Source organism: Rhinolophus hipposideros, assembly GCF_964194185.1.
Source record: "Rhinolophus hipposideros genome assembly, chromosome: 14".
Classification (NCBI taxonomy): domain Eukaryota; kingdom Metazoa; phylum Chordata; class Mammalia; order Chiroptera; family Rhinolophidae; genus Rhinolophus; species Rhinolophus hipposideros.
Genome location: NC_138060.1, coordinates 64,802,952 through 64,829,196, shown reverse-complemented (window position 1 = coordinate 64,829,196; position 26,245 = coordinate 64,802,952). Strand labels below are relative to the sequence as shown.

The window sequence follows — 26,245 nt, the reverse complement described above, 5'->3', positions numbered from 1 at the left end:
CATGTTGAAAACAGGCTTCTCTAGAATCCTCCCTGGTCCAGCCTTGTGTCTGTCAGAGAAAGTGTTACCTTCTCACCACGTTGTAGATATTTGTTCCTAATTGTGAGGTCTGAGATGTGCTGTCCACACTTGCTGTTCTGCGAAAGTCATACCATGTCGTGAAATATTTTAATTTTTTTAAGTTCCTTTCTTACCTCTCATTAAAGTATTGTCTGACCCATTTCAGAAATAAATATGTGCAATAATAGCTCATTTAATTTAAGCCTCTCATCTAGAGGAAAACAATTTCAATGACAATTCCTAAAGTCACTCATTAAGGGATTTTTCTCTTCTTCCTCATTAGCAGTTTGAAGATGAATGGTGACCCACAATGAGCTTTCCCTTCACGGAATGTGGTGAGAGCTGCCAAAAAGAAAGAGTAGCGACCACCTATCTAATATTTTTTAATAGTTATTCCAACAGAATGTCAAGAGCATTTTAGCCAGAAAAGTATTACAAAGATTAAAGCCACGTATCCTAATTATATGTATGTGTACATAGACAAATACCCTAAATAAAGACGAAGCTGTCAAACGGTGTAGCCGTGATTTATAGTAGGAAAGATGACATAAATAATTCCCAGTTAGTCGTATGTGATAAACTCACCATTCGGGGTTCATTTGCTTTGATTTCAGAATTACCATTTCTGAAGATGGAAGCCTCAGAATCATCAATGTGACTAAATCAGATGCTGGGAGCTACACCTGTGTAGCCACTAACCATTTTGGAACTGCAAGCAGCACTGGGAACTTGATAGTGAAAGGTAATGACTCGGACAACGCATACATTAATATTTCTATTATCATTTCTAATAATGTAATCTATAGAAGTGGTGCCATTCATATTAATATGAGTAGATATCGCTGCTAAATTAATTCATCATGGCAAACATGATATGATTCATAATTCTTAGAGAAGTGGGTAATGACTGTGATGGAAAGGCTATCTTTTTCAGAATCATCCAGCACAATTCGGAGAATTACAGCCATTGTATCTATTACGGTATTGTAACTAATACTATCTTCAGTCCTTTAATTAAATTTCCTTCAAGTCTCTGTAGATTTGAAATTCATATCTAGGAAGACTGTGCTAACAAATTAAAAACCCATGATTCAAATACTATTTTTAGCAAGCATTGTTTAAACAATGACTTTGGCGGTTTTTTAGAAGTTCTGCCCCAGTTATTCAGAGATGCGGACGCCGATTATTCTGCTAATAAAGGGCTTTGATCACCTCTGTGCTTTGCTGTACTCACTAGTCAACCCTGTCAGTTTTAAGTTTTCCACGTCCCTTACCCTGGGTGCTTTCTAGTCATGACAGAAAGTCTCTCATGCTGTCGCACAGCATGTGACATCACGTGTTCCAGCACCACTGGGTTGATGGGAAGGACTGAAGGTACTGAGTGAGAACGGTGAAGGCTGCAGTTTTCATTTACATTTTATTTCCATTCCTATCACCTTATTTCACGCCTACTTATAGCTATAGTTTGGAGTTGAAGGGATCTTGGTGATGATGTGACTGAGGATGACAAAGCTGGGGGTGTGACTTTCTCAAGGTGACCCGCTGCGGGAAAGGGATGTTAACTTAGTAACCCTGGTTCTGCCTTCTCCTGGTTCTTTCCTCTGCAGTGGGAAGCACTTGCACTTATTATTCCTGTTTCTGCATAATTAATATAAACGGGTGACATCATATTAGTTCCTTTTGGCCCGTTTGTAGCTTTCTCTATAAGGTAAGATAGCCTGAGGCAAATAAAAACTTTCACGAAGAATATTTGGCTCAATTTTAATTTAAAGAAAAAAGTTAAAAATCACCTAATTACATACTTTGGGGTCATTGGAAGTTGGAAAAGTCCTACCATTTGGGGAAGCCTTTTTGTCATAAACATGTGTGTCTGTGCAGATAGAAAATTGGAAGCCCCAAAGTCAAAAGTAAATCCATATTTAGATTGACTCCACGGATTTCAGTCTCTGAATTCTTCACTCGGAACAATTGCATGGCATGTGACTGTGTGCTCACTCTGTTTCACAGGGTAAAGGAGGAAGGTTAGAGAACCTTTGTAAAACAAAATTCCAGCTAGAGGTCTTTGCTAACTTAAGCTACTTCAGCTGCAAAAGGAAGCTGAGTGATCAGCCAGGACCAGGAGGGGTCCCAAGGTTTCGGAGCTGACACCTGTTATAGAGTATTTGTTAGTTACCGAGATCTAAGAGAATTCAATCTAAGAAGCAGTGGTCTTAAGTAGTGATGAAGGGGAGGGGCTTAGAATGGAGAGACCGGGCTTTGAATCTCCTTTCTCCTACTTACTGTTAGGTTGGTGCGAAAGTAATTGCTGTTTTTGCAATTTTTGAACTTTGTAAGCCGCAATTACTTTCGCACCAACCTAATAGCTCTATGGCCTCGGACAGATGATAACCAGTGTGGGGATATTAGGGGTGTTGTGATGACTGAGATAATCCACGTTAAGTGTTTAGTGTAGTGCCTGGCACCTCGGCAACAGCAGTAGTGTTGTTGTTGTTTATATGTTAATAAAACGGCTGTGTTTTTATTCTAAACCATATTGAAATGAACATTTATGAAATGTCCACCCCAACACATTAGAATCATTAGCAAAGTAAGTAAGTAAGAAGTAAGCCCGCCAAAGAAATGACTGAGGGGTGAAAGAGAAGACACCTCCACAGAGAAACCACGTGTATGCTGTTCTGTCCTGCTGAAAGTGGGGAATTTTCACATGTGGAAACAACCTATGTCCTGTATTTGATTGCCAGCCTCCTCATAAACCTTGACTTCCTCAGCTCTCAAGTGATTGAGAACTGGCAGAATGGAAGGTCCTGTTTTGCATGGGAGTTCTCACCCCAGCAGAACCTCCAGCCCCAGGACAAAGCCGCTGCCGGCCACCCTGCCACTCCCCGGGCTGGTCTTGTCCTGAATCGCGGTGCAAAGCTCACAGATACACCAGTTATGAAAGACACCATGGTCACCTTGCCTTCTAGTAAAATGTAAACAGCAATTCTCTAAGGAAGTTATACGAGAGAGTTTTAGGCAGTTCATAGGTCACCTTTGTTTTTTTTTTTAATTTTAGTGATTGCTTCTTTTATTCAACGTGTATTAGGAAAACATTAGTTTTCCATTTATGGCAAGGATAAAAAATCTCTCTTTTTACAATGTATTTAAGTAAAGAAGGGAGTCAGTATAAAGAAACGTGTTAAGGTGCATTGTCACCTGAGGGTATGTGAAAAAAAGCATGAAGACGGTCTATGAAGCCTGGGGAACATGAGTTACCGGCAACTTTCAGGAGAGTTCAGTGCAGTGGACATGGGGAAAGGACTTAGTGGGACACGTGACAGGCTCAGTGCATCCCTGCACATGGGGCGCTTTAAAATTGAAATTTCCTACTAGATGGGGACAGGGAAGGACTGGGCGGGAAGAACGTGGGGCTGTGAAAAGAGGAAGGCAGAGGTGTGCAGGTACGGGCTGTGACAAGTGGTGTCCCTGCAGCTGGCCAGGCAGAACTCATTTGTTTCAAAGTAGCCTTTTGTGTGGCCAGTGGCGGCAGTCAGCTTCTCCACAGAGGTCCTCTGGTTCTTGTATTCTTCTAGATGAAGTGGGGGAAAACGAAAAGAAACATGAGCTTTATCTGGTCCTTGTGTTCCCCGAGGTTAACAACCGTGTTGCTATGGGCGAGGTGGGAAGGTATTAGAGAGAACCGCCCCCCCTGGGCGGTGGGGGGGCTGGTTCTGACTCCTGGTAGCATTAGCAGGAAGTGTGCAATGTGCAGAGCGGCCTCCGGGTCCCTGCGAAGGACGTTAACAGACACCGAGAAAGACAGTTTAGAAACCTGCCCCGGAAAGCACGAGAAGGCCGAGAAAACTGTTCCGAGCTCCCGGTGACCTGTGCCAGGTACTGACTCACACATCAAAATGCTGAGCCCCACCCCTTTCATGCAAATGGGACCATTTGACCCCAAATATAACTAAGGGCGCTGTGTTCATTCAAGTTTGAAAACTACAGAGGGACTCATTTATCAGAGAAGGTGTTCTCCACCCTAAAGAGGTGCTTGTATTCATTTTGATCTCCTGATATGTCTGGGATTAAAACACGGAAGGTCAGGCATCAGAGCACATCTTCTCCGACCTTTTCATGATAATTCTATCATTAACAACACTTAAAATCCAATTCTCTTCCTCCCCGCTCCCACCCCCATGTTCCAGAGAGAGGCGGGAGGTGGTGCACAACACAGGGTCAGGAAGTAAAGAAAGAGCGCCAGGGGACAAAGCCACTACACCAGGTACAGGAGGTTTAAAACACGTCTGAGTCAGGCAGTGGTCAGATGGAGAAATATTCAGATGACGTGTGAGCAAGCGGCCTTCCAAGCTGCGCAAGTGGGACAGGTGCCCAGAGGGCTCTTGCTAACCATCCCATCATCTGAATTTCTACATCCTACGGATTTCATTTTTCAAGCTAGTTACAGTATATTTGCGACTTTAATTTTAAGCAAGAACAGATCTCAAACCAGACCTCCGAATCCTAATACAATGCAGAATATGTGACCTTTGATGTCATTAAGAACTACATGGCGGGCAGGCTGCATTGACGTGTGACGCTGTACCTGTTAGTTCACTTCTGTCTGGACAGTGGAATGAAAGGCATGCTGTTCTGCTGGACGCAGAGTCTTTGCTGTACAGGTTTCATGGGACACTTGTGTGTAAGTGGCAGTTGAAGAGAAGAGTCACCAGGAGTATTTGTCTCGGGTGTAGTCTCGCCAGATAGCTGTGGTTATCATAACTTGGCTTCTATTGATCAGCTCCTGGGCTCAAAACGAGAAGCAGGGCGTTAAGCTGTGGCTGCTGTTACCATAGTTACTCTGCTGCACTACCTCCAAAATGACCTGCTGGAACTATGGCTGGTGGTTCCAGACTACACACTGAGAAACCCCGTCCCACCCCAAAGAACGCGGTACCTGCCACCAAGCCAATGAAAGTTCAGTAGGGTGATTAGTAGAAGTGCAGGTATCCTAGGTCTCACCCCTACCCTAGCAAATCTATATTTTTAATAAACATCCTAGGTGCTCCTCATATATAGCCAAGTTTGAAAACGTTCCATTTTCAGGAGTGGGCAAACGATGGCCCGAAGGCCAAACCCAGCTGGCTGGCTGTTTTTGTATAGCCCAGGACCCATACAAAAGAATGGTTTCCAAGTGTTTAACTGGTTGGAAAAAAAAAAAAAAAACACGTACACTATTTTGAGACATGTAAAAATTTTATGAAATTATGAAATTCACATTTTAGTGTCCACACATAAAGTTTTAGTGGAACACAGCCCCGTCATCTCTACATACTGACTATGGTTGATTTGCTCTAAACAGCAGCAGTTGAATAATCATGACAAGAGACCATGTGACATATACATTCCTACATAATAATATCCTCAATTTTGCCTCTTGACCAGCAAAGCCTAAAAAACTGACTGTTTAACCCCTTACAGAAAGAAATGTACTTCCCCTTTCGTCTCATAACATTTTCCCTTCCCCGGGTCGGTCTTCAAAATTTGGTCTAAGGTGTAGCCCAGCCAGGTTGTACACAGCTGTTATTATACCTCATGCTGATCTTCCCGAGTCCGATTCCAAGCTGGAATTAGTAGGGGGATTTCTTTCCCAGGGCCTGAGCCTCACCCCAGTGTCAGAAGGGTTAACCTCAGTGTTTGGATACAAGTTGAAAATCCAGAGAGGCAATCAGATTATTGATTGAGAGACAGGAGAAAAGTACCATGGCAGACTTGGGGACTGTGGAGTCAGTTTAATTCTCTAGGATTCGAGGAGACCTCTTGCTGCTGGAACCAGACTTTTGGGCTGGGGAGAATCTTAAAGCACAAAGCACATTAACTGGGGTTTCTCAAGATGCTAATCACTTCCTGAACTTCCCACTGTCACCAGCCAGCCGAAATCAGTTGAACTGTTCTACTTTTAGCTCAGACTGTGGTTTCCGCTTTTATTAATATATACAGAGGGTGCCAAAAAAATGTATACACATTTTAAGAAATGAAAAAAAAAGTATTAAAATTGTAATACTCAATATATACCAATAACAATAGATGAATACAAGTCACATTTGACTAATGCAATTACAAGAGGTGCTCAAAGTAGTTCCCATCAGCATAATTTTAACACAGTTTTTTCCTTTCTTAAAATGTGTATTCATTTTTTTGGCATCCTCTGTATTTTCTTTTTTGAAGTTGTCCTGTATACAAATTTTACCCTGATTTCATCTGGATAGAAAGAGACATTTTTTGTTCTTCTGATTGTTTAAATTATTTTTTCATTTGGTACACAGAATTACTTTTGTAAGAAAAAAATTATACTTTAACTGTCTAGAAAAAAGATTCTCAGTAGAATTTAACTACAATCATGTATACTCCTAACAAGAAATTCTTTTGTATTCTCATTCTTCAACCCTGCAAAGTGGTGACGCTCCTGTGGCTTACTGAATACTTAATTGGTTTCTTCATTGCCAGAATCAAAAGTTTATTTATGTGTGAAAGAAAAGAGCCTATCAAGTACATACATAGAGCAAACAGAAAGGAAATTTTCTTACCAATGCTAGAGTGTCTACAGAGTTACAATAGCTCATTGTATGAAATTCTTGTGTTAACTGTTTGACAGTAAGAATTATCAACCTGCCCATGCACAGCTTTACCGACACAATAGTGTAAAGTCTTTTTGATTGGAACTTTTTTTGGAAATGTGTCTGAAGCAGCCCACATCTCCTATGTAAAATTATTCAAGGCTCTATCCATATTTGACTGCAGATCAATCAGAAGTTGGTAACCAGCAGTGACATTTGGCTGCTAACCCACAACAAGAGCTTTTCACATTGGGCCCTTATATCAGAATACATTTCCACCTAATTGGATGTCTTCCACTGGAACCAATTATTTCTAGGTGATAATTAAGAGTCTCTCTAATAGGATTAACGCAAATTCTAACCCAAGGCATCTAGAGTAGGAAGGAAAAGTTTGTTGTTAGAAGGGCTAAATGCTAATTATGATAGGTCCCCCTGGGAGAGGGACAGTGGCCAGAATATACCAATATCAGATCCTCTTCGATCTGAGAAAACTTGCGTCAGTGGAGTTGACTCCAGTTAACTCCGGTGAAGCCTAGAAAAAGGGAGGTGACTGTGCCTCTTGTTCTTCCTGTCTTCACAAAGCATGCTGTAACCTGGAACTCTTTTTCTACCAAGACAGGAAGCCAAGAACTTCTTGAAACACAGCATAATTATTTCCCTGGACATCCACGTGATCGCGATGAGGGCCCCATAGATTTAGCAAACAGCTTGCCTTCAGCTATGGCAATCATGGATAGAACGATTCCTTTTTTGCCCAATTTTCTCTGTAAATCAGCCTCTTGCCTTCCAGAATGCCAAGATTTAAGTTTATTAGGATCGCGTTCCCTGCCGTCTACCCTGACTCCATCCTGCCCATCTCTTCTCCATCCTCGATCTAGAAGGGAGACGTCATTCCGTAACTACTGCATTTCTCTACGCCAACTTGACCCTTTCAGAAGAAGGCCTCTGTGCTTCACATTCTTACTTTCGGTAGAAAAGACAGTGGGTCTATCAGCTCTTGGAAAAATATCAACCTCACTAGTAAATGGGGAAATGCACCGGTGTGATTTGATTTTTATTTATTTTTACATATACGATTGGCAAAAGGTCAACATCTAACGACATTTTTTTGTTGGTGGGAATATAAGGAAAATGGTGGAGAGCAAGTAAAATTGAAAAAGTGCAATCTCCATGGCCCAGCAATTCCATTTCTGGGTGTTACTCTAGAGGAAATTATACATGTTCTGAGGGTAACTTACAAACATGTCCATTATGTTGTTTGTAATGACAAAAAAATGCACAAGCAAATTAAAGTACAGATCGCATTATTTTACATATGCATGTGAGATGATTTAATACTAAATTAGAATTAGAAAATAATGCCCTGTCATGTTGAAACATAAAAATGCACACTCAACGTAGGCACTAACTCATGATGGTATTTGTGAGTGAGGGGTCTAGACTGATTTCATATTGGAAATATTGTGTTTAGGTAAATTTTTAGAGTATATTCAGAGGGGAAAAAGGTTGGAGTTCTATGAAGAAATGTTAAAGACTTTTCATTGTACAAGTTAAAATGTAAGTATTGCTATTTTTTTTTTTTGTTTGGTAGTTTTACATGTATACTTTCTCCAATTCAAAAGAAGACCTCAGGTCAGAATTCTCCTACATGGTCGGATATTGCAATCAGAATCATCTGGACAGGGGAATCTGATTTTCTGTTTCTCTCCCAGATGTTGTAGGAGAGATAAAACCTTATCGTGAATGATATTTAACCCATTTGATCCAAATACTTTCTTTTAAGGCAAACACTCTACTGTAGAATGAAATAAATGGTTTATTTCCAAATGAATACTTATCAATCAAAATAAACAAAACAAACAAATGAAAAAGACAAGCAGAATATGACTCTTTGGCTTCATTAAACATGAAGCACATAATTACTTTCTTTTCCGGCAATTCAGAGACTTGTGCTGTACTGATTCAGTTTAATTGAACTTATTACCACAAGCAGATAATAAGAATTATATTGAAGATATCCATCTGGCTGGCACTGGAAAACCTCACATGTTTCATTCTTCATGGCTGTCATAGGCCATACTAATTGCCTCATTTCAGCTGTTTCACAATCAGTATGATTTAGCTATTAACGTGATAAAAGCCTTACTAGAGAGAAAGCTGATATTAAAAAGCATAGATCTCTGACCTAGCTCTCCCACCACTTCAGAACACATCCCCCGCATTATTAAAGTTATATATTTTTCAAATGCATAAATAAAAATCCTTCTGTTTCTTATGTATATCTTTTTAGGTTACAGCCATCATTGTACATCTTGCCATAGAACCATTCCCCTGCTGAAGGGAATAAGTGGTTTATGTTGAGCTTTTCAGTCCGTAATATGTTTTTCAAAGATCAGTGTGGTTGGTTCAACTACGGTGTGTTTTCTTTTTTATCAGTTCTAAAGCTGAGGTGGATTTTAAATGGCTAATTGTGTAATAAACACAACGAGGGAAGTAAAATTAAGCACTTTTATCTTCCGTCCCCATATATTGGAACTTCCTGCAGTTTGACAGTGCAGCTCTGTCACACCTCCTGGTTTTATATCGACACATTCGCAGAAGCAGCGGGGAGTGTGTGTGTCTGTGTGTGTCTGTGTCTGAGTTTCAAATTATCCATAGTTTTGTATTTTAGAGAGGGAAGCCAGCACTGGGTCCCAAGTCTATAAAGGGTAGTTTGGTCTGTTAGAAACGCTGAAACAAAAAAGATGTTTCAGAATAATTCATGAGTGGCTCCATCTTCCTTTCTTCACGTTTGTTTCTGTGCCAAAGGCGGGAGGGTATTGCTTTCTCCGAGAAGTAACCTCACCAAGCCATGGTTGCATTTCTCTGGCTGTCATAGGCAATCAAGTCGAAGAAAACCGTCCGAGAGACTGTAGGCCTTTAGGTTAAATACAGAATCTGACCAAGATGAAAGCGAGTTAATTAACGTTTCCATCATCTCTCTGATTTACTCTAGCAAGATCCATTTCTAAAAGGTTAAAATGGTTGTGCCTTTTACGCAGCCATTTGAAGAGCTCAAAGTAGGTGACTGGATATGGGGGAGGAGATAAATGTGAGCCGAACATTTACAGCAGTGGCTTGCTTTTTACCTGGCCTCCTAGCAGTTCTGTAATCAGTCTGCAAAAGTACAAGAGACGTTATTAAGTGAAGATGAGCAACCTCTGCTTTGAAAATTTCCCAAACTAGGAAACACATCTCAACGTCCCTCCACCCCCTTCTCTCTCTTCAGAAGTAGAACTGTTTGTAAATGTAAGTAAAACTTGGATTCTACCTAGAACCGTGGGATCCAGTGTCCAATCAGAAGTGTCCTTCCTCCCTTCCTTGTAGACTTTCATAAGCCACACCCACTTCTCTTCTGGCACAACACATATCTGTCTCTATTGGCATTGCCCTCAGCCTAAGTAGAACCATGCTTCTTGTACTAACACTTCTTGATGGTTAAGACAACGGGAATCAGATCGTAAAGGCCAGTGAAGGTGATGCAGGGCACTCTGAGGCAGTCCAAATACAAGGGAATAGTCAAAACATACAAAAGACATGCCATTGCCCTCCCTCTGGACGCTGTGGGCCGTGGACCACCAGCAGTGGAATTGCCCACGTGCCTTTTAATACATGTGCATTCCTGGACCCGCTGAACACAAACCTCCAGGGGTGAGGCCCAAGAATTTTCACTGTTAACAAGTTCCCCCCCGGGAATACCTACATTCAGCAAAGGGCGGAACCCCAGGGGCTGACAGCCTAGCAGCAATGGACACTAACAGACAAAGAAATAGAGCTGTGTTCCAAGTACAGAGGAAGCACAAAGGAAGCAGCGAGTAACTGACTAAAGGGGTAAAGGTGACGGTTGACCTGGGAATTAAGAGATGGACAAGAGTTCACCAGGGTGAAAACTGTAAAGGTAATCCCAGGCAGAAGAAATTTATCTGACAGCCAAAGGCGTAAAGCCCACAGCACACTGGGTCAGGATTCAGGGGAAATACAGTGGGAAGTTGAGATAAGAAACACCCAGAGAGGAGGCCACTGAAACCCTGCCGTTGTACTTCGGGGACTGGGGACAATAGAGAGGCAAATATTTGGTTTTCTTGTTCATGGAAAGAAAACAGATTCCATCAACTGTACCTTTAGGATCCTGACACCAAGTCCAGGGGAAATTTTGCATTTTCTATGAGTGTTTAGAAAGAGAAGTTATTATCCCCAGTATAGGATTTTTTAAAATTGTTTTTAAGTGTGTGATAATTCATGATATTTGTAGAAATATTAGAAAGAAAATAAAATCTAATCATTCAGAGAGATCTGTACAGATTTTTTTCTTCCAGAATTCTATGTAGACATGCATATAGGTGTGGGGGTGTTTATGTGTATATTTAAATCTGTATCTATCTGTTTTTAAATCTAAAACAAGTATTCTTATCACAAAAACATCATGCTATACAGTCTTGGTATTTTTTTTTCATTAATATCTTTCTACCAGCATAGATTTCTGAACAAGAAATAAAAACTGGCCCTGTTTTCTTTCTCCTGCTAGTCAAAATAGCATCAGCAAGACTCCTTTACAAAAAAATCCCTTGTAATGCCAACGAGCACAACATAGAGAGAGGAGGCTGGAGGGCAGTGTGGAGGGCTGGTTAGAATGTCTCAGCTCAGAAGTGTTGATGCGGGGATTCATGTCAGCCTAGAAGGCAGCACCCAGGCCATTTCTCTGCCCTCTTTCTCCACCTTTTCCTACTGCAATTTCTTATCAGTGACACACATGTTACTGATAGAATGCTGTGTAGATTTTCTGATCACGTGAATCATTCAGGAATGGATGAAATGATGGAATCAGTGTTCGAAATGACCTTGAAAAGATAATCGTATAAACCAAATATAACAAGACTAATTTTAATAGCAGCGAATGTAAACCTTTGCACTTATGCCAAAATTCAGGACGGGAGAGTCAAATTTTAGGGTCAGGCTGTGTGATAAAGGTGTCAGTTCACTGTAAGATTGTAGATGAGTCAACAATAGTCTGTGCTTTTTGTGTGTGTTTTTTTTAAAAGGAAATTAAACCGATAACTTAATAGAGTATCCAAAACAAGAGAGGGAAACATCTAAAAACCTACTCTAGCGCTGTTGAAAATACAACTTGAGGAGTTAAGTGTTCTCACTTTCAGACTGACAGTAAAATTTAAAATCAGCCTAGAGGACGACAACTGAGATGGAGATTGGAGGTTTAGGTTAAGAAACTGAGTCTGGTTAAGCCAAAGAAGAGGACTCTTGGAGGGTGGGAAGGGAGGGACCATCAGTGTTTTCAAACATTTTAAGAGCTTTCCCACTCTGATATCAAAGGGAAACCAGCTAGGTGGATGGGGAGTATCTGGCCAGAGGGTATTATTTGTGTTCAATAAGGGGGCAAAGTTTCAAATAATTAGACCATGCAAAAGGTGAAACTAGTGATTTTTCTATTATTGATGATGCTCAGTTCCAGACGGGATGTCTACTCTGGGGAACCACTGCAGAGAGAATCCAGCATCAGGTGGGAGAGTGTGGTCTGAGGGTGTGGGGGCCTGTTTTCTAGTTGTGTCAGCATTATCAGGGCCCACTCTGATGACTCTGTAAGCACTGACCCCTATGGACTGCCCAGCTCTAGAATGTTCCTCTATGGTTTTGTGGTTTTGAAAATGTATTTCTGCCCTGGTGTTTTTCTACCCCTGAGCCAAAGCATGCCCCTAGGTTTAATTCCATTATGTTAACTTTATTATTGCAGAGTCTTGCTATTTTGTTCTCCCAGTGTGAATATATCCATAATCAGCAGTGCCGGGTGGGTTGAAAAGGTTATTCTGCTAATTAAGAATAGCGTGTTCTTAAAATAGAGTCCAAAGAAGAATCTCTTTTATCTTTATCGTATGTTGGAATTTGAGGGAGTTTGGTAAACCACACCTTCGTTCATTGCTTGAGTTTTAAACCCTTGAGTGATCAGCAAAGGTCATCTTGCAGATGGCTTCCAGATGCCAGCTTTGTCCCTGATACAGCTGATGGGAGAGACTGTGGGTTGGTCCATAGCCGGAGTGGACTCGGAGAGGCCCCTGCAGCAGTAGACTAGCTAGCGCCCCTGTGCAGCTTCAGGTGCTGTCACAACCAAACTCACAGAATCAAGCCAATCGGTGTGCTTCCTTCACACTCCAGGACAAGGAACAGCACAGAGCCAGGAATACGGCATGGTCTCTTCCAGACTTGCTGTTGGTTAAGGAGGAGTGAGCAAGGAGAGGAGAGAGAAGAGGAGTGTTCAGAGACGTGAGGAGTGTTTAAATGTCAGCCACAGACCAGAAGTGGTAACTGGTGGGTCTCATGGCGCATTTAACTGGAACTCCCAGACCTGCTTTGTGTGACTGTGAGCATGTTTAGAATTTTGAATCGGAATGCTTTTAGACAGGGGGCATGAATTCTCTCCGTTGACGTGGCTCTCCTCATTCCTTTTGTTTTATATCCAAAATCTACATTGACGATCTTGCCAAGCCCTCTCTATAAGCATTTGTCACGCAGTAATAAGTGGGTCCCATCACTCTGCAGAAAAGGTCAGCCTTTTGATTATTTTCAATTATTAAATTATTAAGTAGATGTAAATTGACCGTGATGGAGATATGAGAAGAAGACTGAAAAAAGGGAATCTTCCAAATCTCTCTATAATTCTGTGCACGGTCTGTTTAGAATGTGCATTTCACTCCCACGTCTAACCCAGGAGGTTGTCAGTGAGAATAGAAACTTGGTTATCTGAATGGACATGGTCTTCTTGGGAGCAGCCAGTGGTTAATTGGGACAAGAAAACACAAGTCATTATCTTTGAGAATTCTGAAGCAAATTGAGGCAGGTTGTCACCTCTCACCAGGAAACAAATTAGTCCTGTCTTTCAAAAGACTCTGCATTCTTCAGCTGCAGACTGGAGATTCCTATCAACTGCCTAAGAAACAGGGAGAGTGTGGATTAGTGGGATGAAAATAGTGGCCATGAAATTCCCAAAACCAAATTTTTTCATTTGAATGACTATTTCCAGTTGGTTTGACTAATGTGTTTGAATGATGAAATTTGTGCTAAAATTCAGCTCCAGAAAAGTGGGGTGCCATCTTCCAGCTGAAACCATTAGTCTACCAGTCTGTTTGGGAAAGCTCTGTGCATAAAGGAAAAGCCATAAATTACAGACAAAGAGCTCTTTCCCTGTCTAACTTGTCTTCATGCACTCCCTGCCATTCTGGCTGGGATTACAGTCCAGCTTGAGAGAAAGAGAGAGAGAGAGAGAGAGAGAGAGAGAGAGAGAGAGAGAGAGAGAGAGAGAGAGAGAGAAACAGTGGACAGCACGCTGTGTTATAAAGGTTGTAAATGGTAAAAAAAAAAAAAAAAAAAAAAAAAAACCTTGAGAAGATGTAACCCAGTTTTTCCAAATTTTGTGAATAAGGGAATGATTGCAGTCTAGTGGAAAGAATAGTAGGCTGAGGTCTCGCCCACCTAGGTCCTGGTCTCATCTGTGTTGTGTGACACTAAGTAGATAACATCTCTCCAGACTCCAGCTTTCTCACCTGTAAAATGCAGAGCCTTGAATAGAGAGAGTTAAAGCCTCTTTCAGTTATAAAGTTCCATGATTCGGTAAAGAAGTAGTTGGAATAAAGCATGAAAGCCCTCTAATTTCCAATTTCTTTTCCATTCAACAACAACAAAAATCTATCCTGAGGTTATCTAACACACTCCCCGAGAGAAGGAGATAAAATGTTTCTTGTCCAAGAGATTTACGTTATATGACCATTTATTTTACATGAATCCAGGTCATGACCCCTGAAGGAATAAGAGAAATCACAATTTAAGTGGTGTGGACAGTTTTGCCTACTCGTCCATCATGAGGGGTCATGAGATAAGGACATGAAAGGACACTGGGCTCAGCTTGTCTCTCTCCTCATGGACCTCTTAACATATGATCATGTCGCCACACTGAATGGGACTCCAATGTTTGATGACATGTTGATTTTATACAATATGGCACCAAACACAAGCCAGCCACTTCAACGGGCACATAGCCAGAGAAAGCTGGAGAGAAAGCTGGCTCACTTGGACAGCTTATTGATTCCAAGGTGGTGCCTTCCTGTGGGATTTTTAAGGGCACTTTTCAGTGTGTAAAACCTGTTTTACATCCTGACCTTAAAACTGAGCCCCGTGTTGATGTAATGTATCAGGCAGCAATGAAAACGTGTACGTGAATGTTCGCAGCACCGTCATTCACAATAGCGAACTGTGGAACTCACCCAGTGCCCATCCCTGACAAATGGATAAACCAAATGTGATGTCTCCATGCAGTGGACTACTGTTCACCCATAAAAAGAACGAAGTATTGATATATGCTACTGATACGTGGATGAACCTTAAAAATATGATGCTAAGTGAAAGAACCCAGACACAAAAGGCCACATACTGTGTGATTCTATTTATGTGAAATGTCTAGAACAGACAAATTCATAAAAACAGGAAGTAGGTTAGTGTTGCCAGGGTTGAGAGGAGAGGAAAACCTGGACTAACTGCTAATAGGTAGGGGATTTCTATTTGAGGTCATGGAATGCTATGGAATTAGATAGTGGTGATAGTTGCACAGACAGTAAATATTAAAAATCACACACACACACTGAATGATGTACTTTTAAAGGTGAATTTTATGTGAATTATATCTTAATTTAAAAGTGAAAAAACTAGTAATGATTTATTTTGCACAGCACCCCCACCGCCCACCCCCCCCCCAAAAAAAAAAAACAAAAAGAAAAGGAAGTAAGTTTACCAGCTGTGATGTCCAGGAGTCATATGATTCCTGGCACTTGATATGTTCTTAGGGATCGCCAGCTTTACAAGTCTTAGTTACTTTAGGGGCTTTCCCAATCCTGCTTCTCCTGGTAGCGACTCTGCACTCCACTTCTGGAAGTCACTGGTGGAGAAGACTCCCACTGCCAGTCTCCCATCACTGTAGCAGACTCCTAGCGCCCTTTCTCTCTAGTCCTGGGCCAGCACGACAGATATTAAGATCATCGTAACTGGGTGGAGAAGTTCTCTGGTACCATGGCCAATATGGTCCATCTGTTCCCTTCTCTACTCATATATTGTAGGGGGAAGGACACAGGGTTTGAAATAGACAAGTCAGGTTCAATCCCAGCATGATCACCTACAAGCTGTTCAAAGTGAACTTGTACAATGGGTATGACAGAACCTGTCCCGTGGGGTGGTTGGGAAGACTAAATTGGATCATGGATTTAAATTAATTAGCACATAGCAACACTCAAATCTTTACTCCCTTCTCTTGCTGGATGTGGCAGCATCTGGCCAAGTGACTGTAGTCTACAAACGCCTGTCTGTACCATCGCATGCTTCGCCTCACAGGTAAAGCTCTTCCCGCATGTGGGCTCTGTGGCGTTCTCTCCCTCAGCTCCAGCACTTCCTCCTGAGTTCTCTCCTTCATTTGGTCGTGTCGCCGTCTATTCCGTCCTCCCACAGCATGAAGCTGGAAGCGTTCCTGATGACCACCTCAATTCTACCCCCATGTTATTCTATGCACCTCTCTCTTACTGCACCTACTATATTTTTATAAGAATGTATTTCACTCCCATGTGATTATTATTCATTTTTTAATTTCTCATGCCAAGCATAGAGTTCAGTAAATTTTGATTAATCAGTGAGGAATGAGGCATAGTTGTTTTTTCTGGTGAAGACGTTAAGTCTCAGCTCACTGACAGCCAATAATGATGGTTTCTTACTTTCCTCTGGATGTCTACAACTATTTTTTTTTATTATTTTAGTAAAATAATAAATATCTGTAGGCCCATGATCAACTTAAGAAGTAGGATATTACCAGAAACTTACATCTACTTATGTAGCCCTCTCCTAATTCATCCCTCAGCACCCTCCCCACCCCAAGCCATCTTCCTTCTTAAGCAATTTAACTTTTAATATGTCTCAGATTCATGCCCACTGAATCTTGTGACACACTTCACTGATAGGCTTGTTAGAACATAGTTTGTTTTCTGTGTCACTGCCCTTACTATTTTATTCAAATAGAGGAAGAGATGACCCAACAACCAACAGGGAAATTACACTGGCCACTTCATGTGATGTAGAACATGCTCCATCTTGCTGGGCGAGGCGAGCAGACAGGCGCTGAGTTCTCCGTGTATAGTTGAGGAAACAGGCTCAGGAAGGTTGTGCAGCATGTTTTAGGTCAGAATCCAGTCTGAGGACTAAAGGTCCAATGCTGTTTCCCTTACAGTCCACTGTCGCAGACTTTGAGACAGAGAAGCATATGATGAAAATAAAAAGGGTGCCTACTTCATAGAGAGGTTGAGAAAATTAAACGTGATAATGCTTTAAAGTGCTCAATTCATGTCCATGTCAAGAACCTATAACAAATATTAGGCATCATTATTATTGTCATTTTTGTATGGATTGGTAATTCAATGTTTGCCTCTAGCGGAACCTTCTGTGAAGTCCCCTAAGCCACCTGGAGTGGTAGCCGCCGGTTCACTGGGTTGAACTGATGACCTGGAGGCCGTCTTGGAGAGACTCAAGGAGTAGAGCTGTTGTGTTGGGTTCTGGGAAACATACACCTGGCAGGCGCGTTGACCAAGGCAAGCCTGGCTGAGATGGTACATGGTAGAGTCTGCTCCAGGGGGCTTAAATAACCTTTACTTTAGCCTATTTGGTTTCTCAGCCTGGGTGACCTTGATGAAAATTCATAATCTCTCTGAGCTTCAACTTCCTTATCTATAAAGTGAGGCACATCTGTTTCACTTATTTATGTATTTATTTGTCTTCTATTGGTTTTGTTTTTCTGCCCGTGGGCTTTGACAATGTACAAAAATACCTCCAGAAGGAAGGTGAGAGTACGTGTGTATGTGCACGTGTGCACGCGTGGTCATGCCCATGTATGTCTTTGTATTTCATGTTATTATACTCCAATTATTACTAGAATAGTATGAGATATTTGGGTAATTTTTCTCTATATTATCAAATTCCCCTCCGCCCGCCCTACTCCCTAGCTGCATTTTGTGACTGACTTCTCATCCTTCAGATCTTCAGACACCTTCTCTGGCCATCTTATCAAAAGAAGTTTCTTTCTATTCTTCTCTATCATAGTACCCTATTCATTTCTTACAGAACACTTTCACAATCTAAACATATTTTTTGTTTCTGATTTTTGTTTTTGCTTACTTATGCATTCAGCATCTGTCACTCTAACTAGAACGTAAGCTTCATGAGGATGAGAACAGCTGACCTAAACCCACAGATTTTAGCACATGCGTTGCACATCTTAGGTGCTCTGGAATGAATGAATGAATGAATGAATGACTAGACCACATAACCCAGTCTCTTTTTGCACCGTGTTAGAATCATTTCATTCTCACAGTCAATTCATAAATTGTCCCAACTGAAAGGACCCTTGAAATCCTTGGAAGAGACGAAACCATCTCTTCTAGCCCTTTCTTTTTGCAGGGGAAACTGGAAAGGAGCAAATTAATAAGTGGCAGACCAGGGAAAATCAGAGGCACTCAGTGGGGCATAGTGAAAGGGATTTGGGCTTTGGTGTCCGACAGCCTGATTCATCTACCAGCTTCACCTATTCTGACTTGCGGACCTGGGACAGGCAAGCCCTAGGACCCGGGACAAATTCCTCTTCAGAAGTTTCATTTTGCTCCTCTGTCAGGTAGGAAAGTCCTACCTGTTGTAAGCGCTGGAATCTCTCCAGAAAGCCCTCACAGCCCTGGTGTTTCGTACTTCCTTGGAAATGATAGTCAATATCACTGGGCTTCTGTTCCTTTCGCCGCCTGCCTCCCATTGGTTCCATCACCATTCATCCAAACACAGAGCCTCACAAAGTTCCATTTGTATCTTATAGAGCTCCCTAAAAATGTACCCTGAACCCAGCAGTGTCAGTGAGCAGCACTGAGGTCTGAGAGCTGAGTTACTCTCCTCTCAGAAAAAATAAATCATTACTTTACATCTACTTCTCATATTTATGTTGTTTACCTTTGTGCATGTATTATAAAACCCACAAATCAATGTTCTCAGCAGGCCAAGCTATTTGAATGTGCAGAACATGTTGTTTTGTACTAGGTGTTTCACAAACAAGCCCCCACCTGCCCAGACTCCTGTTTTCTGAGGGATGGTGGTGTGATCAGCTGGGACCCGGGATTGATCTCTGAGTGACTTGTGCTTTATCGTGGACCAGATATGATTTCCCATGTATCTGATTAACCTTCTCTGTAAGATTGCCATCATTTCTGTAATGCCAGCGGATTATTCTCTGCGTGGAAAGACAGATATCAGCTCCTTTTAATCAATAGCCTACAAAAGGTGTCATCTGGCTCTCCCTGCAGTTATCTAGGATGTCTGACCAAAAGGGTGCTGTCATTTGTCAAATAACCTGATTTAATTGAAAGCATCCGGTGAGTGAAGTTGCCTTTCTTTTGAAAACAGTATGCAGAACAATACGTTAGGTCAGGTAAATGAACACTTGTTCCCTTTTGGAGAGAATTCCAGGGGGTGGGATACCCCCTTGTCCCTTTTCATTGCACAGGACTGGCTGGGTAGTGCCTGTGTTGGCATGGGAGTGAGAGAGGATTAGGCACGCGATGGATCTGTGCCAGCACGCCCAAGTGGGAGCTATGCGGAAGGATCGCGGGGCTGTTGTGTAATCTTTCATCCAAACTGGAATGAACTGGGTGCTGGTAATGCTGGTACAGCAGAGATGGGCCAGAGCTGTCCGGGGCAAGTAAGGACATCCAGGCAACTGTACATCACACCATCAGGATGCCCAGTGACTGGCTCGTGTGGGGTTGACGATGTGTTGGTATACCTCCTCGGGACTCTCTGAGGAAATAAAGGGGATATGAATGAACCATCGCCCATTCTTGAGCTATGTAGAAAATGCCTGTTTCCATATGTAAGATAATGGCTCCTGCTGGGAGAGGAGAGCTGTTAATTCTTGGGGAGGATACTCTTCCATCAGATTTGGACAGTTTTCCATCTGCGCTAAGATCCTTTTGTATTTGTCAGTTTAGGGAAAATGCTCACCAAGCCTCATACCCGGATCTCCATTTGGAGATGAGGTGAGTCACGCAGGAATCTGCCATTCTTCTCAATGAACTTTAGGCGACAGTGGAGAAATCTGTCTGGCAACACTTTACCTGGCATGACCCCTCCAAAGGAAACAAACAGATCAGGGTCGTGTTTTCAGAGACTCTGTAAGAGCAGGCCAAAGAAGCAGGGTTTGCGCTGTAGGAATCTTACATAAAGGTGCCGGGGTCCCTCAGCTCATTCAGTGTGATGGGGAGGATTCCAATACCTAGCCCACTATGGGCTTCTTAGCACAGGCTCAGAAGCCTCCCTTCAAATCTCGATTTAACCAGTTCCTCCCTACATTTCCGATTCTGCCTTCGTAAAATGAGAATACTCCTCTCTCTGCATTGTTATGAGCCTTCAGTGAGGTGGCATTGTGCAGGCAACGTGGCGTACGTAGGACATGACACTTAGAGACTCTGCAAAATGATAGGTCTGTTTCCATCTGGAGGCAACTAGCTCCACTGTCGTAATTCAGAACCCCGACCAATCCAGGGTAAAATGTCCCCTCCACTACTTACTAATCATGTGGTCTTTCTGAGCCGCAGTTTCCTCATGTTTGGAATAGAGGAAACAATGCCCACCCAACAATATTTTGTTTCCTCGGTTTTAATTTGCCCCCAGAGTTACATAGGGATGGATTAAAGAAAGAAGTCATTCTAAAGGACTTAGCTGAGAAACGCAAGCTCTCCTGTCCCCCTTTTTCCCTTTCCCAGAGGTACCCACTTCCAACTCTGGGCTTTTGGTTGGTTAATGGTTGGTTGGTTGGCTGGTTTTGTATTGATTTTCATGTCTCAAAATAACATGCTTATATATACCTCTTCCATGTTAGGGATTATCTTTGGACTTCTTATGATAGAAAATGAGTTTTTTAGCTCTCTGTCACTCGCCCCTACCCACATAGTACCCTTCTAATCGCTCATCCTCCTAATATAAATAAACTGTAATTCTGGTTAGATCAGTAATCCATGACTACATAATTATGACTATGCAGTGCTTGTCCCAAGTGAGCAATGGGACAAATCATGATTATTATTTTTTTCCTTTTTTGGCACTTTTTTATTTCCCTACTATCTGTGCTTGTTTACTTAGTTTCTCTAAATACATCACTACTTCAAATTCCAAACTTTAAGCCAGTTTTCAAAAAAATCTTTTAAATATGATTAGGAACATACTATAAAAGACCCTTCTGGATATTCCTTCACCATCCTCCTGGGAACGAAGTCCTATCTTTTTCCTTTTGGATACTGTATTTTCTGAATCTTGTTTATTTCTTCATTATTTTTTTTTGAAGCATATTCTGCAGTGGTTTGCTGAAAAACACCTTGCTTCTCTCCAAGTTTCTTTCTTTTACTCTCACACATGATGATAGTTTGGCTAGGAATAGATCCATTTTTAATTTTGTTTTTCTCTGTCTCTCTCTAGACTCTAATAGGCTGTTCTCTTCATCTCCATTGTTCTAAAATGTTACAGTATTGTCAGTTGGTGTGGAATCTAATTTTCTCATTCCTGATTAATACTCAGGGAGCCCATTTATTTTTGGAAACATACGTCCTTCTGTTCTGGGAAATTGAGGGATGATTTTGTTGAGCATTTATTTCTGTCCTGTCTTTCACCTATTTTCTTGATCTAGAGTAGCCCTGTAATTTTCTCTTTCATCCTTCTTTTGTTTCCTTTCTTTGTGTTTTTACTGTAGCCTCCAGAAACTTTTCTCAGATTTCTCTTCCAACTCTTTTCATCTCTGCCATTGCCAGGCAAACAAGGGCAAGTTGCCAGGCTGCACACCATCGTGCCTGCTGAGGCAACATTTCCAGGAAGAAATTCATGGAGACATGAGAAGTAGTAGGAATGCAAGCCCCCCGTGTATCCTCGGGTAACCCACAGAGACCCAGTAAACTGACTCTCAGATGGCCAAAGAAGGCGCTGAAGCTTGAACTGCATGACGATGGGAAAACAGCTTCCTTCTTAGCACAACCTGCAGACTAGAGACCAAGCCTGCGGGTGCTACTTGTGTGAGCACGCTGCAGGAACACCCCTCAGTGTTCACGATCCAGGACATCCTACTTCTTTTCATAGCATGAGTGGGGGCTGGTGACCAAGTGCTAGAGTTGACTGGAATTGATGCCTTAAACCTGGGCCCTGGCTACTTTCCATGGAGCAGGGCAGAAAGCCGCCGCCGTGACTGGAGACGAGCCCACAGGAGGTTAGTCTGAGACAGATTCACCTTGTCTCTCGACTGTCTCATGGCTTCCATTTCTAGGAACTTTCTTTTGGTCTCTGAACGTTCCTTATTTGTAGCAATGTTTTCTTATCTGTGCATGAATTCAACGTGTCTGAATTCTATGAAAATATTAATGAGAGGTTTTCTTTACTTGCTTTGGACTTGATTTTCTTTTGATGTTAGAAGCTGTCCTCACATGCCCAGTGATTCTTAGTTGTTGAGTCGCTGTGAAGAGCGAGGCACTAAGGAGCTGAACTTGCAGCCATGAGCATGTGGGTGAAGCTTATTGACTAAGATTTCAATGTGACGGAGCCATTTCCTTGGGGAGCCCCCGCCACAACTATGTCAGTGTTTGTTTGTTTTTCCTTTTGGGTTGATCACAGACGCTAGCCAAAGTATTTCTGTCTCCTTCTTGGAGGACAGATATGTCACTGTCAGTGTCCTGGGTGCCATATTGAGGAAGGGAGCTGGGAATCTCAGCAGTCACACTATAAACATTCACGGAAGCCCAGCCACCCTCCGCTGAAGCTGGTGTCCTCTGACCCAGACAATTCCTCTGTTACCCAGCACACTTCTGGGCTAAGGACGGTTAGTCACCTGGCTGCCTGGAATAAGAGGGTGTCTGGGGACTTAACTGATGCTAAAAACATTCATCCCATGCACCATCACCTCCACTTTCAGTACTGCCTAACACCGCCAATTCCTGAATCTTTGTGGAATATCCTAAAAATGAAGTTAGTCTGCTTCTGGTATTTCCCCATTGCCAGCTTCGGATTCAGGGCTTCTTGTTTGCTAACCATCCAGTTGCGTCCCAACATCCCCAATTTTAATGGTTATGCCTCCCAGCCGTTCTCTCTAGCCTTAAAGGCTTTAAAAACAGTCCCTGTACTACTGTGAAAGACTTTCCCGAATCCTGATAGCATTGTTACAAAGAAGAAATGAGATAATTTGCTGAAGGAAGCTACTAGCACATTATCTGATACATAATCATAGTGATTATTTCTGTGGCTTTTTTATTATTCTATTCTTGTAAAATCCTCCCAGTATATATATTATTTTTGGCCAGCTCTCTATAGCCAAATATAATAGCATAGAAAGGAAAGGCCCTGTGAAATCAAGACCGAACTTATCGGATTTATCAGGCCCCACTTGCCACTGTCCTGAGGTTGTCTGTATATGGTAATGTCTACACCTGTAAAAGCAAGAGGGATTGAGTGTGCCATGACACCCAGCCACGAATGCCAGGTGGGCCCTGAATTGATGCTTAGCATCTTGTAAGTACGTCCTGTACCGAGGCCAGGTCTGTTAACTACTGGTTAATTCCACTGAGTCTTGTTGAAGAATGGACTGCCTACCCACACCTCCCCACCTTTACACAGGCCAGCAGCGCACCTGGCGTGAGCCTGTGAGGTGAGTAATCTTACAGCATCTGCGGGAATTTGTGCTGAAGCTCCCAAAAGTTACTCTTAGTCGTTGTGTGATTTCTGGTCTTCAGTAAATTATAAAATGGAAGACAAGAGGGGAAAACAGAGGTTTAAAAAGATTACGTGTTTTAAAGCCAGAAACACCGCTCAGGTAAACTTCGCACAGACCTTTCATGTTCCTCGGTAAAATATATTTTTGGCCGTGCCCCATAAACTACTCAAATAATCCATTAAGATAGCTGTAGAAATCAGCATAGCAAACTATCAGTGAGCTAGTTTAGTCATTCACCGGTTATTAATCTTCTCAGCTCAGGGTCATATTGTCCTGTCTTCAGCATTTTTCACAGTGCCTGGTGATGTCCAGAGTTAATAGAGGTCCTGGAATGTGAATCCAACAAGCATGATAATCTCCTGACTCGATGTCACCAAGGGGATCATCTTCAAACGTGGTGCTTTTTCCTGGCAAGTGAGCAAAAGCTCCTGTGCTATTTCTCTGGGTGTTTGTACACTTTCCCGTCAAAGAAGTGCCTGCATACAATGAGAATTTCCTTGTGCTCTTTCCACCAGCAGCAAATCATCTGGTCCATCTGTTATCATTTTCAGTAGCTGTCAATTTCATTTCCTCTTTGGCTTCCTTGTAAAGTTGAGGCAGATTTTGTCATTACTTAGAGAACCACAATATTTCTTTGGAGACTTATTTGTACATTTTTCTCAAATGAAATTTTGCCATCCCCTGCCCCAAGCCCTGCATATTTGGGGAATCTTTCTTTGAAAGTTCCCGCAGTTATGACACATGGACCAGCGGACAAATGAACTCAATGGTGACAATGGTGATGATGATGATGATAGTGAATTTGTGTCAAGCACGTCATATGTTCTAGTCACGGTACATGCAGCCATAGAACTATTACAAGTTAAACAAATGAACTGACTTATGGGTCAAGTGACCTACCCATAATTAGTCAGCTAGTGAGTGGGAGAGCTAACAATTAGTCGGCTAGTGAGTGGGAGAGCTAACATTTGCACGCAGGTATTTCTGACTGCCCAGCTCCGTTTCTTAACGACTTCTGTAAGAGCAGCCCTCTACTTGGGATATTCTCCCTTTTACTGCCAAAGTCTGCATGGAAGTTTACGGTTTGGATCTTCTTTACACCTGAAAGAGGTTCTCTTCTCTTAGGATTTCTATAAAGTCTCAGGTGGGATCAGTCAAGGCACTTTGGGCTATTGGAAGTATTTGGGCTTTTCCTCCCAATGAAATGTGAAGGCATCTTTGTTTTTCCTAGATCAGGGGTGTCCAAACTGCAGCCCGCGGGCCAACTGCGGCCCACAATCCATTTTTAATTGGCCTGCAGCAAATTCCAAAAATATATTTAGTTTACTTAAATAAACCAGGTGAGGCAATATGTACTTCCCCGCGAGTGAGTGGCCCGGCTGTTTGTGTATTTTACCGCATATGGCCCTTGGTAAAAAAACGTTGAAAAAAGTTTGGACACCCCTGTCCTAGATTCTTGGTAACAGCTATCATTTGTTGAGCACATTACATGGCAAGCTCCAGTCTCAAATTTGTATACTAAGTTACTCCTTTAAACCTCAGCATATGAGGGATGTATTATTACTCCCATTAAATCTGAGGAAACTGAGGCAGTGAGAAATGAAGCAGCTTTCCTAGTATTGACACAGTCAGTAAGTTGTAGAATTAGAATTAAAACCCAGGGAGTCTGGCTCCACATTTTTAATCCTTAAACAAAACTACCTGTCATTCAAGGGGTCCAGTCTTCCAACATACAGAACTTTGAAATGATTTTTTTTTAAACTTGGAAACACTTTAAATCCGTGTATTTTTGCCTCCTCGTGAGCTGAGACTTCAATTATGGAGCATGTTCCATAAATAACAAAGACACCTCCACCTCTGGGAGCACGTGACAATAAATCTCATGACTCCTGTTTTTCTTTCCCAGAGCTGCATTTTGCCCTTCTCTAGAAGCTTTTTCTCACCTCATGATGCTGGAACCCTGTTTCTTCCTCCACCTTCTTATATTATGACTGCTGCAAGTCCTCTGGTTCCATCACATTCTATCAGAATAAAAAGACAATTAGGCAGAACTCCTTTGTACCTAAACATTGCCCACCACCCAAATGCCTATTTCCCAGTGAACTAAAGTAAGCCAGGAGCTGCGGCCCTATTGGAATGCAAATCAGTGACTGACGGGGCTTTCCAATCAAACCAGACCTGGGGTTGAATTCCTGTTTTCTCCCTCTAATTAGATCCCTGGCCTTGGGGAATATATTCAGCTTCCTTAAGGGAGCCTCAGGGTCACTGTCTATTAATAGATGATAATGATACCTATGTCATAGAATGGGGAAGCTGAACCCTTCGGATTCATTCACTCCTATTTACAGAGCACCTGCTATGTCAGTAATCGCGTTATGTAAAAGGTACATATGCTGAACAAGAAGGACATGTCCTCTGCCCTAACAGTGCATATATTTTAGTGAGTCAGCACTGCAGGTGTGTCGCTCAGAGCCTGGCCCAGGGTAAACATGTAATACACGTAAGCTGCAATGATGAGAACGATGATGGTGATGGTGAGTGGGCATCATGGCATCATTACCATTTCGCCCAGAACCTGAAATGAAAATTTCAGTCTGCAGGAACTGGGCCAATAGGAAATCTAATTGCTGCCTTCTTTTTATCTTCATATAAATGACCTACTAGATAACCACAAAGCAAAAGGAAAATGTTTAATAAACAGATTACTTGGCTACCTTGATAAATACACTACAACCCTAAC

General features: G+C 42.1%; 1 protein-coding gene across 6 annotated transcripts in view; it reads left to right on the top strand.

The window, feature by feature from the left end:
• CNTN4 (contactin 4) overlaps nucleotides 1-26,245 on the top strand; it is a 783,747-nt gene that overhangs the window by 718,437 nt on the left and 39,065 nt on the right. For all 6 annotated transcript variants that reach the window (XM_081073436.1, XM_081073440.1, XM_081073435.1 and 3 more), the window contains one exon: nucleotides 675-802. In XM_081073436.1, the coding sequence (XP_080929562.1) occupies nucleotides 675-802 (128 nt within the window). The remainder of the gene's footprint in view (nucleotides 1-674; nucleotides 803-26,245) is intronic.